Source organism: Anomaloglossus baeobatrachus, chromosome 4 (assembly GCF_048569485.1).
Source record: "Anomaloglossus baeobatrachus isolate aAnoBae1 chromosome 4, aAnoBae1.hap1, whole genome shotgun sequence".
Taxonomy (NCBI): Eukaryota; Metazoa; Chordata; class Amphibia; order Anura; family Aromobatidae; genus Anomaloglossus; species Anomaloglossus baeobatrachus.
Window position 1 is genome coordinate 505,447,481 of NC_134356.1, and position 18,921 is coordinate 505,466,401.

Below are 18,921 nucleotides of genomic sequence, written 5' to 3' on the forward strand. Positions count from 1 at the left end.
ATCCAGCTCCAGGTGTGCCTCCCCGGGGGAACCGAGTAGGGGGTTAAAGATTTCTTTGAGTGTTGCATGCAGCTCTCCCGTGGGTACCGATTCTGGGAGCCCTCTGACCCTTATGTTGTTTCTTCGTCCCCTGTTTTCGGCATCGTCTATCATATCCGCCAGGTAGTGGAGTTGAAAAGAGTGAATAGATGTATCCTCTTTTTGTGTTGTAATTTGGGCAGACAATGTGGATGTAGCAGCCTCGATTGCTGTGACTCTTTCACCCCAGTGCTGGACCTCATCTTTCAGCATTGTCAATTCAGCTTTATAAGAACTTTCCAGTCTTTCAACATATTTCTCCATGTCATGTTTGGTTGGGATGTTTCTGATATGAGCAGCCAGGCTTTGAATATCCATGGCCAGTGTATGGCCCCCTAGAGCGGCTCTGTTGTCTGTTTCAGCTTCTGTGCTTTGGAGCTGTGGAGGGAGCTCCCAGCTTGTTATTATATTGGTATGTGGCATTATGATGGTATCTGCTTTCTGCCCCGGTTCCTGGTGTGCATTCATGTGGGGTAGATTAGAGTGAGAGGGGGGGCTTTGTTGGGAAGAGCTATGTGGTCTGCTGTTTGCTCCTTCATTCCCCTCCCCCCTCAGCACATTCCTGTTCTCAGCAGTTATCTCACTCTGTGTGCCAGCTCCTGTCATCCAGGCTTCTGTCTTATCACTGTTTAATGTCAGTGCGTGTGGCTGCTCTGCTTGTCTCCTGCCGCCGCTGCATGAAACAATTAACCCCTTCTCCCTCCCAGACAGAGACTCACGTTCAAGTGGTGACCTTTGTGTTATCAGCAGCGTCTCCTCTGCACTCTCGGCGCCATCTTCCCTCCACGTGGGCACTGACTCACTGCTCATCGGAGGTCCCTGCAGCTCCTGATTCACTCCACCGGAGGCCTGTGGGGCTGTGCTGAGCATCGCTTCTGTCCCCTGCCTGTCTGCAGCACTCCTCAGGGACATGCGTGGGTGGATGGCCTCTGAAGCTGCTGCACGGTCTGTCATGCCTGCCTGACTGGGGCCTGTCAGGTATCTGGTTATGTCTCCCGTTGTCGCTGCAGGTGGTCTAACGGGTGCTGCTTTTGATCTCTGCCTCTTCCTGACTCCCATGGACTGGCTTTGATTGTGTTTACTGCTCTGTTTCTCCGTTTATTCTTGGCTCGGGTCAGGAGCAGTGCTCACATGCGTCTTGTCTCCACCATGGCCAGGCCACGCCCCCCATTTATTGGAGTTTTAATACCATTCTGGAGATACATATAAATATTGAGTTCTTTTGAGACATATTGCTATTAGTTCCTTGCCATGCTGTTTTGTGGTGAATACTGCACTATATTTATTACTTTTTATCTTGTTTTTAATTACTTATAAACATTCAAATTTGATGGATCTTGTAATTTTTGTATTGGCTATTTTTTGGTCTTTAGGGGTATATAAGGTAAGAAAAGTACCTGAACACATTTTACATTTTTTTGATCATTTATCAAACTCGAGATGTTAACTCAATGTGATCAGACATGGTCTCTGTAGTAAGAACGCTCATTCCTGACTAACTGTCCACCTAAACAGGCCGGTAAACACCCAACGGACAAGCAAATTACCTGTTCATTAAGTACAATTATTTTTAAGCCAGCATAAAAAAAATCATAGTTATTGGCAGCACATTGTCCTATGTAAAGATGGGAACATGACATGTTATGCTCACCAAACAATCGTATAAGCAATCTTTCCATGTTCATAGAATTGTGGTTGTTCGAAAAAGCATAAGCTTTGTCTATAATGTCCTGTTACCTAAGTATTTCAGGTGGATTCTGTGCTCAGTAATGAAGTGCCCTCCACTCATGTCCAGTAAATATTGTCACCCCTAGGCACCCTATATCGCCTCCATTTTTGAATGTTTATATTCCCTTCTTTTCTCTTAAAGGGTTTGTCCACTTCTTTTACATTGCTGGGCTATCCTTAGTTTATAATGTCTCATTGGAAGAGGTCCGACACCCTGCAACGCTGCTGATCAGCTGTTATCGATCCCAGCGGTGGCAGCAGGCTGGCGGAAATGCTCAGTTCTAGCGCTGCTCCGTCTTCTTATAGTGGCCACAGCTGGGTACTGCACATGATGGGTAGTACCCGGCCACGGCCTTTATTAGAAGACGGAGCAGCGCCGGAACTGAGCATTTCCAGCTGCCTGCTGTCGCCTCCGGGACCGAAAACAGCTGATCGGCAGGGGTGGTGTGTGTCGGACCCTAGCCAATCAGATATTGATCACCTATCTTTTGGATAAGTTATCAATGTAAAAGCAGGGGGCAACCTCTTTTAAGTAATACATTTTGTCATCTTCTTGTCTTTCTGTGTACCAGGGTTAACCCTTACCTCCCTTTCTTCATCCTGCTTGTGTAGTCTTCCGTACAGAATGTTTCCTTATGGGTTTGGTCACCATTTACTTTTCACCTTCATAACCTGCAACAATAAAAATATTTTTTTTTCTATAGCGCCAAAATATTCTTCAGCCCTTTACAATTAAGTGGGGACATGTACAGATAATAAAAACGAAGCTAAGTAACACCTAGTTCAACAGTGAATGTAACAAGCTTCCAATCTATGAGGAAATAGGGGGGGACACAATAGGTAGAACCTGCTTGTTCTGTATGGTCCAGCCATCAGTATAATAAATAGGGCGTATGATATAAAGCTGCAGGAGCCACCATCAGCCAGAATCTAAGTGCAGTTATTGTGTGCTATTGGGTGCATGGAGGATATGGAGACAGATGAATAGTAGGGAGCAGATTATGATTAACATTTAAAAAAAGGGAACAGGGGAAAGTTAGGTTAGTGAGTTGAGTTGATAGGCCTGTCTAAAAAGATGTGTTTTTAAAGCGTGCTTATAAACATGGTGGCAAGTTATTAGTCGGATCACTAGGAGTAATGCATTCCAGAAAACTGGCACAACACGAGATAAGTCTTGGAGACGGAGGTTCAAGGTTCGGATTATGGAGGATATGAGTTTTAGATCAGTTGCAGAATGGAGTGCACGAGTAGGTTGATAGACCGAGATGAGGGATGAGATTTAGGGGGGTGCAGAACTGTGGAGAGCTTTGTGGGCGAGAAAGAGAAGTTTGTATTGTATTTTGTAACGAATGAGCAACCAGTGTAATGACTGGCACATGGTGGAGTCACCGGTGAAGCGGCTGGACAGAAATACTACCCTAGCTGACTGCTTCAGGACGGATTGGAGAGGAGAAAGTTTGGTTAGAGGGGTATCAATCAGTAAATAGTTGCAGTAGTACAGACTAGAATGAATAAGAGTGAAAGGGTTTTTTACAGTTTCAAAGGTGAGAAACGGTTTGATTCTGGAGATGTTTTTAAGATGCAGGTGACATAAGTGAGTGATTGTATATGGGGAATGAAGGAAAGTTCTGTGGCAAAGATGACCCCAAGAAATCACGCTTGCTGCTTGGGAGTTATGGTTGAACCACCAAAGGTAATTGAAATATTTAGTTATAGGTCAGTTAGTAGAGGGAGGAAAATCGAGAAGTCAGTTTTGGAGAGATTCAGTTTCAGATATAGAGAGGACATAGTGTTAGAGACAGCACACAGACAATCACTGGTATTTTGTATTAAGGTGGGGGTGATGTTTGAAGATGATGTGTACAATTGGATTCTATTAGCATAGAGATGATAGTGGAAACCAAATCTGCTGATGGTTTGACCAATAGGGGCACTGTATAGAGAGAAAAGAAGGGGGGCCTGGGACTGAGCCTTAAGGCACCCTGATAGTAAGTGGAAGAGGAGAGGAGTATGAGCTGGCAAAAGATACAGTGAAGGAGCGGTCAGGAAGGTAGGAGGAGAACCAGTAGAGTACCAATGTTTTTGAGGCCGATAGTGCGGAGCATAGTGAGGAAGAGTTGGTGATCCACAGTGTCAAATGCGGCAGAGAAATCCAGGAGAAACAGCACGGAGTAGTGGCCATTAGATTTTACTGTTAATAGGTCATTGGAGACTTTAGTAAGGGCAGTGTCAGTACAGTGTATAGAGCGGAAACCAGATTGTAAAGGGTCAGAAAGAGAGTGATATGAAGAGGTTAGAGATCAAGTGAAGATTAGAGACCGGTCTGTAGTCAGCAGCACCGTTCTGGCCCAGTGATGGTTTTTTAACTAACTGGAATATAGCGTTGTGTTTGAATGAAAAGGGAAAGATACTGGATGAAGGAAAGGGAGAAACTAAATATTTTAGTTAGGTAGTGATAGCTGGGGAGAGGGACTGGAGGAGATAAGTGACTAGGCCACTGGTGCAGGTTGTAGGGCGAGAAAAAGCGCAGAGCCTGGTCACCTTTTTCCGTGACGGGTTCGAAAATAAAAAGTAAGCTTGCTGGGTGGGAGAGAAGGGGATCCAGGCTCTGAGGGGATTGTGCAAAAATGTTCTGATGGGTGTGGTTGATTTTTTTTTGGGAAATAAGTGGCTAGATCAACGGCGTTGAGGTTGGCCTGTACTTTAGGACTCAGGAGAGAGTGGAAGGTTTTGAAGAGTATTGTTAGTGATGAGCGAGCACTCAATTCCTTTTTACTTCAGTCGAGCAGGTCAGATGCTCTGACGAGTTCGTATCAAGTAACGCATATAATGGAAGTCAATTAGTGATGGCCGATCTTGTTCTCCGCTCACATATAGCCAGCCATAGGCAGAGCATTACCAGTGGAGGGTGGCAGGGGCTTTTTTAGTTTTTTGTTTTTTTTTTGTTCACGGCATCCAGACACGTAGATTTAATCCCCAGATAGGATCATTTAGAGACTGCAAGTGGCTCTCACTAGAGTGCCAGCTCCCATCATTCACTGTTCTTTGTATTAGATTTTTCACGTACAACAAATCCGAGAAACCACGATACTCTGCCGAGCACCCAATGTACCCTAGCACTTTGATGCTCGATCGAGCAGTAGCGATCTCACTCGCTCATCATTATTAGTGATGTGATGAGGGTGGTAAAGTATACTTGTTTGGCCAGATAAAGAGCAGAGTTATAAGTTTTGAGCATGAACTTGTAGTGAATGAAGTCTTCTTCAGATGCTCGGCACAATTTTAACAGCATGTGCCAGGGTTGCTGATGCTGCTTTATCTAGTCTGGACAACAAAGGGAGGAGATGGGAGCTAAAGATGACTGTATATTGTTTATAAGCTGCTGGGTATTGATGGTCTGTAGATTTCTGTATGGGTGATAAGTGGGGGTGTCCTGGACGTGGAGACAGTTCTTGACAGAAAAGGAAAGAAGGTTGTGGTCACAGAATGGGAGAGGGGAGTAAGTAAAGTCATGCACTCTGCAGAGTCGGGAGAAGACCAGGTCCAGCATGTTCCCGTCTTCATGCTTAAGAGAGTTTGTAAGTTTTAAAAGGCAGAAGGAGGAGGTTAAAGACAGAAGATAAGTGGCAGATGGGAAGACCGGGATGTCAATTGGGATGTTAAAGTCCCCTATGATGAGAGTTGCAATGTCACAGGATAGAAGTGTGTAAGCCAGGTGGCAAAGTGATCCAAGAACTGACGGGAGGAGCCTGGAGGGCAAAACACAACCACCACTCGAAGGGAGAAGGTTTTGAAGAGTCTAATAATATTGACTTCAAAGGAAGGAAACATAAGTGAGGGTACCAGGAGGGATAACCTGGAAAGCACATTGTGATAAAAGGAGCAGAACAACACCTCCACCTTGTCTGTTCTCAGGTCTGGCGGGTATGTGAGAATTGTAGCCCTCCATACGAGAGAGCAGCAGTGGTGTCAGACTGCTGGATCCAGGTTTCAGTGGGAGCCTTAAGGTTAAGGGAATTGGCATACATATTATTCCTTACCCCCTTTTTGTTGCTTCCCCAGTCTAACCAATCTACTACAAGTTAATAGAAATGTAAAGTTCTCATAAATAGGATGTGTTGTTGAAAATCTCCACATAAAATTCCAAGAAAACTGGTGTGACTTATACTTCCCTGGTGCTTTTGAGGCAATCATATCTGATGATACTTTATTACTGAGGGCTAAGGCTACATGCGCACGCTGCTTCTTTTTCGTGTTCACAAACTGTAGCCAAAACTGCACCTCGTCAGAGAGAGCCTGGAAATGTCACAAAAAATGTAGGTGCTTTTTTGGTGCGTTTTTGCTGCTTTTTTGGTGCGTTTTTGGCTGCAGTTTTGTCAACAATTGTTTCATGTATTTTTCAGTTCAAACAAGCCCATAAAGCTTGTTGAATTGAAAAAAAAAAAATTAGAAATAAATAAATAATTAAAAAAAACTGGCGTGCGGTCCCCCCCAATTTTAATGCCAGCCAGATAAAGCCATACGGCTGAAGGCTGGTATTCTCAGGATGGGGAGCTCCACGTTATGGGGAGCCCCCCAGCCTAACAATATCAGTCAGCAGCCGCCCAGAATGGCCGCATACATTAGATGCGACTGTTCTGGGACAGTACCCAGCTCTTCCCGATTTGCCCTGGTGCGTTGGCAAATCGGGGTAATAAGGAGTTATTGGCAGCCCATAGCTGCCAATAAGTCCTAGATTAATCATGTTAGGCGTCTATGAGACACCCTCCATGATTAATCTGTAAATTACAGTAAATAAACACACACACCCGAAAAATCCTTTATTAGAAATAAAAACACAAACACATTCCCTCATTACCAATTTATTAACCCCGACAAAGCCCTCCATGTCAGGCGTAATCCAGGATGGTCCAGCGCCGCATCCAGCGCTGCTGCATGGAGGTGCCCGGAGCTGCAGAAGACACAGCCGCTCGGGTCACCTCCATGCAGCAAATGAAGACAGCCGCGCGATCAGCTGAGCTGTCACCGAGGTTACCCGCGGCCACCGCTGCATCCAGCGGTGGCCGCGAGTAACCTCAGTGACAGCTCAGCTGATCGCGCTACTGCATGGAGCTGACAGGAGCGTGGAGGACGGGACTTTCAGCGATGGCGGTGGCGGTGAGAGGGGTCCATCATCTCCCCTGTACGTGCACGCTGGGGACAGCGGTACTTCGGGTAACTTGTGGAGGACGGGACTATCAGCGGCGGCAGCGAGAGGGGGATGGACATTGGCAGCTAAAAACATTGATTTTTCCCTCTCGCTGGCGCCGCCGCTGATAGTCCCGTCCTCCACATCATCTCCCCTGTGCGTGCACGCTGGGGACAGCGGTACTTCGGGGAACACGTGAAGGACGGGACTATCAGCGGCGGCAGCGAGAGGGAAAAATCAATGTTTTCAGCTGCCAATGTCCATCCCCCTTTCGCCGCCGATAGTCCCGTCCTCCACATCATCTCCCCTGTGCGTGCACGCTGGGGACAGTGGTACTTCGGGGAACACATGGAGGACGGGACTATCAGTGGCGGCGGCGGCGAGAGGGGGATGGACATTGGCAGCTGAAAACATTGATTTTTCCCTCTTGCTGCCGCCGCTGCTGATAGTCCCGTCCTCCACATCATCTCCCCTGGGGACAGCGGTACTTCGGGGAACACATGGAGGATGGGACGGGACCACTTGCCTGACCTCACTTCCTGACAAATCACCTGCGTTTTTGGTACCAAAAACGCAGGTAAAAGGCAGGTAAAATGCACCACTTTTGATTAGCATGCATTTTTCCTGCGTTTTTGATTCCCTCATTGATTTCAATGGGTGACAAATGTTGACAAAAACGCAGGAAGAATGAACATGCTGCATTTTTTTTGTCACAAACTATTGACAAAAAAAACGATGACAAATAAACTGCAATGTGCGCATGGCAAATCTGACTTCTCATAGACTTTGCTGGGAAGTCTGATGTCAGAAAGTTCTGCTGACAAAACTGCAGCCAAAAAAGCAGCAAAAAAGCAGGAAAAAAAGCAGCGTGCGCATGTAGCCTAAGATTCAGAGAATGGCAGGAGTTCAGGGAAACGTTACAACAGAAGTGTCAGGGGAAAGGTGGGGAGATTATATACAGTAGCTTTTTATTTTTTTTCTACATATCTAGACCAAGATTAGTAATAGGAAAAAAATCAAGATCAAAATCGAAAAATAGTCTATAATTTAAAAAAGAAAAATCGAGATTATATTGTTTGCTGTCAAAACTGCCCAGCTCTACATAGATGGTCTAGTTATACTTGCAAAAGTACAGTTAGCAAATGAACACCAAAATAATGATCAGGCTCATTATACGCTATAATGGCTAAATACATATAATGTACTGGTCTCAGTATGAAGAAATACAAAAGATGTAACAGTAACACCACATTGGGAATAAGTAACCATACAAAGTAAAATTATCTGCCAACCAGTACTGACATACAGACAAAATATTGCCAAACAAGTCTCCCCCTCAGACCCCGATGTGAGTTTCACCCTGTGGCTTCATCTGGGGGTACCACATTAGCCACTCCTCCTACCAACAACTAAGATAACTTGTGTTGAGGTAGTGTGTGGAAGGGTTGTATACCATTTTTTTCTAATCGCACAGATAAATCTCATCTGCGCTGTTTATATGAATCCCGATGGTATTATTTCTGCTTGTTAATACACTATATATTGTTTTTCTACTTTTGAAGAAACGTAGTTGTTTCAATAATGCCTTTTTTTATCTTTGCTACAGGCGTGTGTCATTCTCCTTGGCCTCTTGCTTCTCTATGATGTATTCTTTGTCTTTATAACTCCATTCATCACAAAGGTATGTAATAAAGCTGCTGAAGTCATTGATAAATTGAGGTTGACAGTATTTTGTATTTTATTCAAATCTTAGGGTAAGTTCACACTTCCGTTGTTTTGCTTCCGTCAGGTCCGTAGTTGCGACGCAACAACGGATCCGTCGTGTTTTAGATGCCAACTGACGCAACGGATGTGTTATTCCTGTGAACGGAATCCTGTGAAAAAACTGATCCGTCGCGTCTGTTACATCCGTTTTGCATCTGTTTGTTGATGGATCCTGTCGTGGTGATCCATTTGTGTTTGAGACAGCCCAATGGGTGTGCCAAACATGCCGGGCATTCTCAGTAGAGCATGACGGAATCCAGCACCATAGACATCCATTATAGCTTTTGACGGATGGTGACGGACACCTGCGGAGTCCGTATTTTTGCCGCTCCAAAAAAAGTTACATTCAGCGTTGATCCCGCCTCACAGTCAGTCAGTAAATGACTGATCCGTCACGCAGCGGATACAATGCAAGGCCATCAGTCACAATCCGTCGCTAATAGAAGTCTATGGGAAAAAAACGGATTCCTGCAAAATATTTTGCAGGATGCCGTAATTACTCAAGGTGACGGATTGCGACGGAAGCAAAACAACAGAAATGTGAACTTACCCTTAGCTAAATCCTTTCTAAAATGTTTGTACTTGATCTTATTTGCTGTTGTACAGAACCTCTAATTTTTTTAAAATGCACTGACGACTCTATAAGATTTCTGTATACTTGGGTTATACTGATGGATCTCACATTGAAATCACTGGATTTTTCAAACATTTAAAAAACAAGACCAGATACTGGGATACTTCAAGAGTGCAAAACCAAAAAAAACAAACTGTTTACGAGGGGCTCCTGCTGAATCTTTGGCTTTGGGATTTTTTTTATTTCTATGGTAACGAATGTTACATCACATGAAAGCATTATGTGTCTAATATACTGTATGTTTTCATAATTTTGTGTTTGTTGCTTATGGCAACAGTGTTCTACGCACGCGAAAAAACAAAATGGTGGAGTCTAATGCGATATTCACAGCAACTGAGAGCAGAGGAGTGATAAAATTCTTGTTTCTGCAAGGAAAGTCTGCAAAGGATATTCATGGTGATATGTCGCAGACATTGGGGGATCAATGCCCTTCAAATTCCACAGTTAAGAACTGGGTTGCCAAATTTAAAACGGGCGACTTCAACACCAATGATGAGGAATGTCCTGGATGACAGAGAGTGGTGGTTGTTCTGGAGATCATCGATTCTGTGCACAACCTCATACTGGAAAATTGACAAATTTCAGCTAAAGAAATAGTAAACATCATGGGGATTTCCCGTGAACGTGTGTGTGTCATTATCCATGAACATTTAGACCTGAGGAAGCCATCTGCAAAGTGGGTCCCCAAATGTTTGACAACAGATCAGAGAAGCATGCGAGTGAAAACTTCCCGGTGCATTTGTCAGCATTTCTGAACTGATAAGAACTTCTTGGATTGACTGGTCACTATGGTTGAGACCTGGATTTATGTGTATGACACTGTAAACAAGGAGCAGTCAAAAGAGTGGAGGTACAGTGGTTCTCCTCGTGCAAAGAAGTTCAGGGTGCAAAAATCAGCCACTAAGGTGATGGCATCTGTGTTCTGGGATAAGGAGGGCATGCTGCTAGTGGACTACCTTCAAAAGGGTTCCACCATCAATGCATGGTATTACATTGAACTTTTGGACCAATTGAAGGCAGCTATGAAGGTCAAAAGTTACGGCTAGCTGGCCAAAGAAATTATGTTTCTGCAAGACCACGCCTCTGCTAACACTGCACAAGTGACCATGGCAAAACTGGCAGAGCGGGGCTTCCAGCTGGTTGACCACCCACCTTATTCACCAGATCTAGCTCCGTCCGACTATCATCTATTTCCAAACCTGAAGAAACACCTCAAGGGTACCAAATTTCACACCATTTTTTATGCCATGGCTGCTACAGATGCCTGGTTTGAGGCACAACAGAAATCCTTCTTTTAGCTAGGCTTACAAAATTGGAACTGATGTAAGAAATGTGTTGTCATCAGTGGAGAGTATGTGGAATAAATGTAAAGTTTCATTATCCTATCTCGTTTCTTCCTGGGTAAAACCAAAAACTTATCAACAGCCCCTCGTACTAGATACACTCATGCAAATATGTCAGTAACAAATGTTACGCTCTATGGGAATTGGACATGTAGAGTCTAAAGGCCACTTTACACACAGAGATAAATCTGCGGCAGATCTGTGGTTGCAGTGAAATTGTGGACAATCAGTGCCAGGTTTGTGGCGTGTGTACAAATGGAACAATATGTCAATGATTTCACTGCAACCACAGATCTGCCAAAGATTTATCTCTGTGTGTAAAGTGGCCTTAAGGGTTTGTGAACACAATGTCTTCAAACGCCGGTGTTCCTGCATCATTTATGAAGCAGAATACGCTTTAGGAAAACTCCAGTGGTGTTTTTCCTGAGGTTTTTTTTTTCTCCTCCATATATAACATAACATAGTGCCGGCTTTCAAGCAGAAGCCACAAGATGAATGGACTGGACACTTTGCCACTTCACGTATTTCAAAGCATTTTTTGACATTGCTGTGTATATGTTCATTATTACTTGTTTATTAATCAATTTTTCAGGCAGAATCCACCTGAAAATAATGTTCTGTGCACATACCATTATAAGGAATGGGCAGTATTCTTGTATATTTGTGTATAGTGTGTGTATAATATAATTTATACTGAGTTTTCTTCTGTTTTAATGGTAATTTCAGAATGGACAGAGCATCATGATTGAGGTGGCCGCTGGACCATCAGGAAGTACAGAAAGGGTATGTATTTAACCAGAGAAATAAATTAAATATCAAGTATATCGCATTTATAATTAAAGTAGATTGTTTTTATGTTGATTTAATCATTCATAGGTGGAGAGTTTAAAATTCCCTCTCTAGAGCATGACTATTGTAATACTGATATTCAAGTTGTCCGAAGCACTATCTGCCTTAGATGTTAAACTATAATGAATATGTTGGAACTTCATTCCAAATAGAAGATATTTATTTATTTATAAGCAGTAGAAAATAATATTCTGCAACTACTGCAGATGATTGACTACCATGTGTTTCTAATCCCATACACTACTTTAAATTCAGGGATAACCTGACTGTGTAGCATGATTGCAAGACTGTGATGCTAAAAAAAAGTCTTTGGAAGTATATATATTACACACACACTCAATACATATATATATATATATATATATATATATATATATATATACACATATACACAGTGGAACCTTGGTTTAAGAGTAACTTGCTTTGAGAGCGTTTTGCAAGACAAGCAAAGCTTTTTACAATTTTGTAACTTGGTTTAAGAGCAATGCTTTGCTATAAGAGCAAATTCCCACAGTGTACACTTCTGGATCCATCCTTTTACCGCGCTCTGACCCGCTCTGGAGGTAACTTTCTGTCCATATGTACTGTACACAGTATACCATTAAACAGTACAGTACATATAGCATTTGTATCAATTTGCAGTTGTGGATATAGTATTGTACTTTTTTTTCTGCTAACCAGTGCAGCACATTGCTTGTACAGTACCTCTCGCACACCAACAGTTCTATTGTAAGCTAAAGTGCAGTTTAATTTGTTTTACATGTTTCTTACTGTACTGTACAGTATTTTGTATTAGTGTACTGTAATAATTTTATATGAACACAGGACATTATTTTGTATTACTATAATAAGTTTGTATAAATACAGTAAATATTTTTGGGTTGTGGGACGAATTGTCTGTGTTTCAATTATTTCCTATGGAAAAATTCGCTTTGATATAAGAGTAACTTGGTTTAAGAGCACACTCCCGGAACCAATTATGCTCGTAATCCAAGGTTCCACTGTATATATATATATATATATATATATATATATATATATAGATAGATAGATAGATAGATAGATAGATAGATAGATAGATAATCTATATCTCCTCAACTCATCCGTGCAGGCAGAATGGAATAGATACCACACAGGTATTATCCGCCATGTGAATAAACTTCCTGCAGCGGCGCATACTGCCAAATCTTCGGCATTTGCTGCTCTGGGCAAAAGAACACTACAGACCAGAGACCACTGCCAGAAGTAACTTAAGCAAGGCATCACTTTACATTGAGATCGGGCCTGTATCTGTATGTTTAACCAATTCATTGCAAGGTAGAAATGTTCATAGTGTTTTATTTTATATTAGGAGACCCAAAGTCATGACGCTTGAAGTGGTCAATAGTCCTGGGATTGCTTAATACCATAAGTTTTAGATTTAAGAGCTACAAATACACTAAATATAACAATCTGGCCTATGTTTGGCTGATCCATTTTGGATATTAAATGTCTCTGACTTGGGTTTGATCCTAGAATGGTGAGAACTATGTGGAAGTCCCTCCTGACTCTCAAGCCACCTACGAGAAAGTAAGGATTGTCTTCCATTGTCTTCAATGGATTCTTTTATCACACTCTAAGATCTTATTGTATATTCACTACATGAGACACATGCTCATAATCATGTTGACCTCCTGTTTTGTTTTTCATAGCATTTTCATTTAATCTGTTGCTGTCATGCTACATGTGTCTGAATCACTATTTCATCACTGAAAAGAACAGATGATATTTTTTATGAAATGTAATTGCAGATCTTATTACCCCGCTTATACCTTCCTTTTATAAATAGCTGTTAATGTAAATATACATATACAGATTATATATATATGTGTGTGTGTGTGTGTGTGTGTGTGTGTATATCTATATATATATAATTGCCTTATTCTGTCTGTCTGTCTGTCTTGTTCCAAAATTCTGTCCTTACCGCGACAAGCGTCTCATTGGTCGCTCGCCTCGGCTCCGCCCCCCGCACGGATTGGCCGCTTGCCTCGCCTCAGCTCCACTCCCCCGCACGGTTTGTCCGCTCGCCAAGGCTCCGCCCCCCCACACGGATTGGCCTCTCGCCCCGGTCCCCTGCACGCATTGGCAACTCGGCCCCGCCCCGCCCCCTTACGCATTGCACGCTCGCTCTGGCCCCGCCCCCCGCACGCATTCTCCGAACCGACACGGAGCCCCGACTCCCAGGTGAGTGCTGTACCCCCGGGAGCCCACATCAGCGTACGCCGGCAACCCAGCCGACACATACCCTCGCATTGCTGGGGTTGCCGGTGTACGCTGGTGTGGGCTCCCGTGCGAGCGGGGGGCGGGGTACGCTGGTAACCATGGTACACATCGAGTAATATTGTGTAGCATGGTTACCAGCGTACACCGGCTCCCAGGTGAGCACATCAAGGTCCTGCAGCGGCGGAACACACACACACGCACACACATAACAACAGACACACACACATCAGATCACACTCACTCTCACACACACCTCACACACACATCAGATCGCATCCACACACTCACAACTTCCAGTGATATCGCTTGCTTCTCGGCGGCGATACTGTGCGTGCAGTGACCTTCCAGGACCTGCCAGAAGATCACATGGCCAGAAGCATGTGGTATCTCCGGATGTTGTGAGTGAGAGCGCGTATGTGCAATATCGTCAATGTGTGTGTGCGTGTATGCGATCGGGTGTGTGCGTGTATGGGGATGGAGCACGATGGGGAATGCGCAGCATGGGGGATGGAGCACGTTTGGGAGTGCGCAGCATGGGGGATGGAGCACGTTTGGGAGTGCACAGAATGGGGGATGGAGCACGTTTGGGAGTGCGCAACATGGGGGATGGAGCACGATGGGGAATGCGCAGCATGGGGGATGGAGCACAATGGGGAGTGCACACCTCCCCCCCCCAAAACACACACACCGCCACACACGCACTGCACAACACACCACACACACACTGGGAACCACAAACACCGCCCTACACAGACACCCACACACACAGACAACGCCGCACACACACAACACCCAACACACAAACACCGCAGCACACGAAAATATACGCACATACCGCACAACACACACATTGCACAAAACATACCTCCCACCAAAACACACACACACACCCACACAAACAGCGCAACACACACACACAACGCTACAGACACACAGCGCTCCACAAACAACGCAATACACACAGCGCAACACACAAACACCGCTCTCACCCCCCCTTTTTTTTTTTAATTTGATATGTGAACAAGACCATGGTATTTATTTTATTTTATTTTTTATATATGTACCCCATAGCCAATATCTAAACATATATACTAACAAAATGCATCAGCACGCTGCAATTATTGAACATATACAGACATGTCCAAAAGCGTTGGACCCCTTGAAATTGCTCAAGAAAATTATTTTTTCTCATTAAAGTTATTGCAATTATACGACTTTTGTTATGTACACTTGTTTATTTCCATTGTGTGTATTGGAACAAAACAAAAAAAACCTGAGAAAAAAAAGGTAAAGTTGGACATAGTTTTACACAAAACCCTAAAAATGGGCCTGACAAAATTGTTCCCACCTTTCCAAAATTGTGGGTAAACAAGTTGGTTGCAAGCATGTGATGCTGGTTCAGACTCGTCTGTGGCAAATAACAGGTTTTGGCAAAATGAAAATCAACTGAAAAAAGGGGAGAAGATGCCTCAATCTTTGGATTGTGTCTGTGTGTGCCACACTAAGCATGGAAATTAGAAAGAGAAGAGAACTGACTTGAGAACCAAAATTGTTAAAATATATATCAACAATCTCAAGGTTACCAACCCATCTCCAGAGATCTTGATGTGACTTTGTCCACGATGTGCAACATAATCAAGAAGTTTACAACCCCTGGCACTGAAGCTAACCTCCTTTGACATGGACGGCAGGGAAAAATTCATAAAACGCTGCAACGTAGGATAATCTGGATGGTGAATAAGCAGCCCCAATCAAGTTCTTCCAAAAAAATTCAAGCTCTCATGCAGGCTCAGGGCGAATCAGTGTCAGTGCAAACTGTCCATCCACATTTGAATGAAATGAAAGGCAGGAGACTAAGGCTATGGCAGGAGACCCAGGAGGACCCCACTGCTGACATAAAAAGCTGGACTGCAGTTTGCCAAAATGTACATGAATAAGCCAAAATCCTTCTAAGAAAGAATTCGGTGGAGAAAAGCACCAACATTTACCATAAAAAATTCTGTTTTCTTTATTGAGAAATCACATACATGATAAAAATCAAACATGTCTCATGATGTGAGCCTAATAAGACCCCCCGCCTTATGCGTTTCGGTGATGACTCCTTACTCATAGGCGGTGGCCTTATTAGGTCTACATCATGGGATATATTTGATTTTATCATGCATTTGATTTCTCAATAAAGAAGACAAAATTTTTATAGAAAATTTTGACCCCAAACATATTTCCTGAAACACCCAGAAATGGATGGAAACAAAGTGCTGGAGAGTTCTGAAGTGGCAGCAATGAGTCCGGATCTAAATCTAATTGATCACCTGTGGAGAGATCTTAAAATTACTGTTAGGAGAACATGAGAGACCTGGAGCAGTTTGCAAAAGAGCGGTACAGAATTCCAGTTGAGAGATGTAAGAAGAACCTTGATGATGGTTATAGGAAGCGATTGCAGTTATTTATTCCAAAGGGTGTGCAACCAAATATTGTTGAAGGCGCCAACAATTTTGTCCTGCCCATTTTTGACGTTTTGTGTGAAATTATGTCCAATTTGCCTTTTTATGTCCGTGATCTATCACATGACCACCACAGCCACTTATCGACTGACGTGGTCACTTACAGGCTGTATGCAAACAAGATCAGAGTGAAGCGTCAGTATTATATGGTCGGTGGAAATAATAATGTTTTCTTTTTATATTGCATTATTAGCTGTTTGTTTGTGTTTTAAGTCATGGGTGACCACTGTAATTGTACATTAATATGTAATAACAGTTCCCTGACTTTATAGCATCTTAATCCATTTCATAGAAATTTGCAACATTCAAACTATAAATATGTGAAATCCAGTTATGATCCAAAACAGTTCAAGAAAGCAAACCATGCTCACATAAATGGGTCATCACGGAAAACAGATCTATTTATTTTCATAGGCGGAAATAATATAATACAAAAAAAAATCAGATACTCACCTTCTCAATTTCATGCAACCCTTTGGCTGTGTGCGCACGTTGCGTTTTTTCCCACGTTAACGCTGCCTTTTAAACTGCAGTGTTTCAGTGCCAAATTGCATGCATTCTGCTTCCCCAGCAAAGTCTGAGAAGTCCAAAAATTCAATGCGCACGCTGCTTTTTTAAACGCAGCGTTTTGGATGCCAAAAATCGATGCGGAAAAAAAAGCAGCATGTCACTTCTTTTGTGCGTTGTAGCTGCGTTCTCCACCCATTGAAATCAATGATGTAAGTCAAAACGCAACCAAAATGCACTTGGACTGCATTTTTGTTGCGTTACGCATGCTTTTTTGACAAACAAAATGCAGATGTTTCAGTCTCTCTGTCGCTGTCGGTCAATCTCTCTCTGACGGTCGGTCTCTTTCTCTGTCAGTTGGTCGCTCTGTCTCTCTCTCTGTCTGTCGGTCAGTCTCTCCCTCTCTCTTTCATACCCACCGATCACCGGCGTGGCGCTGCATGGCTGTCACAAGCTCCGGCGACTTTTCCTGTATTGAAAATGCCGGCCACTCATTATTCCATCTCGTATTCCCTGCTTTCCCCACCCACCGGCGCCTATGATTGGTAGCAGTCAGACATGCTCCCATGCTGAATGACAGCTGTCTTACTGCAACCAATCACAGCCGCCGGTGGGCGAGTCTATATCGTGCAGTAAAATAAATAAATAATTTTTAAAAAAATGACGTGCGGTCCCCCCCCCAATTTTGATACCAGCCAAGGTAAAACCACACTGCTGAAGGCTGGTATTCTCAGGATGGGGAGTTCCACGTTATGGGGAGCCTCCAGCCTAACAATATCAGCCAGCAGCCGCCCGGAATTGCCGCATCCATTTGATGCGGCAGTCCCGGGACTCTACCCGGCTCATCCCGAATTGCCCTGGTGCGGTGGCAATCGGGGTAATAAGGAGTTAATGGCAGCAGCCGATAGCTGCCACTAAGTCCTAGGTTAATCATGGCAGGCGTCTCCCCGAGATACCTTCCATGATTAACCTCTAAGTTAAAGAAAATAAACACACATTCCAAAAAATCCTTTATTTGGAATAAAAGACAAAAAACCCACCCTCTTTCACCACTTTTTTAATCCCCAAACACCCATCCGGGTCCGACGTAATCCACACGAGGTCCCACGACACTTTCAGCTCTGCTACATAAAACGGCCACAGACCACGACCGCTCTCTGTGAGCTCCACGCAGCAATTGAAGTGAGCTACCCAATCAGCGATGATGTCACTCAGGTTACCCACGGCCACCGCTCTCAGGTGGAGGACTCCAACTGTGGCCGCGGGTAACCTGAGTGACGGTACCGCTGATCGTGCTGTTTACTTCAGTCACTCAGGGGATTAGCGGTCACCGGTGAGTCCTTCACGGGTGACCCCTATTCAGGATGCGACACAGACATAGCCGCGGGGTGACAATGAAGTCGGGTGAAGTTCATCCAAGTTCATTCTCATCGCGCGACTGTCTGTGTCTGCTGTCAGCGGGCATGTAGCAGAGCTGAATTGCTAGGGGACTGCACTGACAAAAATGCATACAAAACGCATCCAAAATGCATGCGTTTTGGTTGCAGTTTTTTTTTTTTTTGTTTTTTTTTTTTTTTACAATGCAGTGTTTACAGTTGTCCAGTGTGCCAGAGGGTGCGTTTTTTCTGCACTAGACAGAACGCAGCGTGCGCACATAGCCTTTGAATTATTATTTTATTTGCTGACTCAAAGTTCCTCTTTATTCTTGATTCTCATGTGAGTGAATTCTCCAGGCTTTAGTGACTCTTCGGACTACTTGATGATGTGTGTGTTTGTGTGTGTGTGTGTGTGTGTGTGTGTGTGTGTGTGTCTACTGTTTAAATACATTTTGGCTACATTTACAGAAAAAGTCACAGGAAGTTCCACCAGCTATAACAGTACATAGCGTTATATTACTTGCACTTAGGCAACAGGATACGCAGGAACATAGCTCGGAACCCCCCTAAGGAATTAGGAAAACTATTTCAGGAGCCAGTTATAAAAATAAATACATTTTTATCATTATTGTGTTTTAAACTCTTCTAATCCAATTAAGTCCACCTTGATATGCTTGTCTGCTTAGAT

The 18,921-nt window shown here is 43.6% G+C and overlaps 1 protein-coding gene across 2 annotated transcripts in view; it reads left to right on the forward strand.

Annotated features, from left to right (window-relative positions):
- SPPL2A (signal peptide peptidase like 2A) overlaps positions 1 to 18,921 on the forward strand; it is a 121,001-nt gene that overhangs the window by 73,516 nt on the left and 28,564 nt on the right. Inside the window, exons 10-12 of one of the 2 annotated variants that reach the window (XM_075345827.1) lie at positions 8,601 to 8,675; positions 11,462 to 11,518; positions 13,100 to 13,153. In XM_075345827.1, coding sequence (XP_075201942.1) covers positions 8,601 to 8,675; positions 11,462 to 11,518; positions 13,100 to 13,153 — 186 coding nt within the window. The remainder of the gene's footprint in view (positions 1 to 8,600; positions 8,676 to 11,461; positions 11,519 to 13,099; positions 13,154 to 18,921) is intronic. The other variant, XM_075345828.1, reaches the window with a different exon arrangement.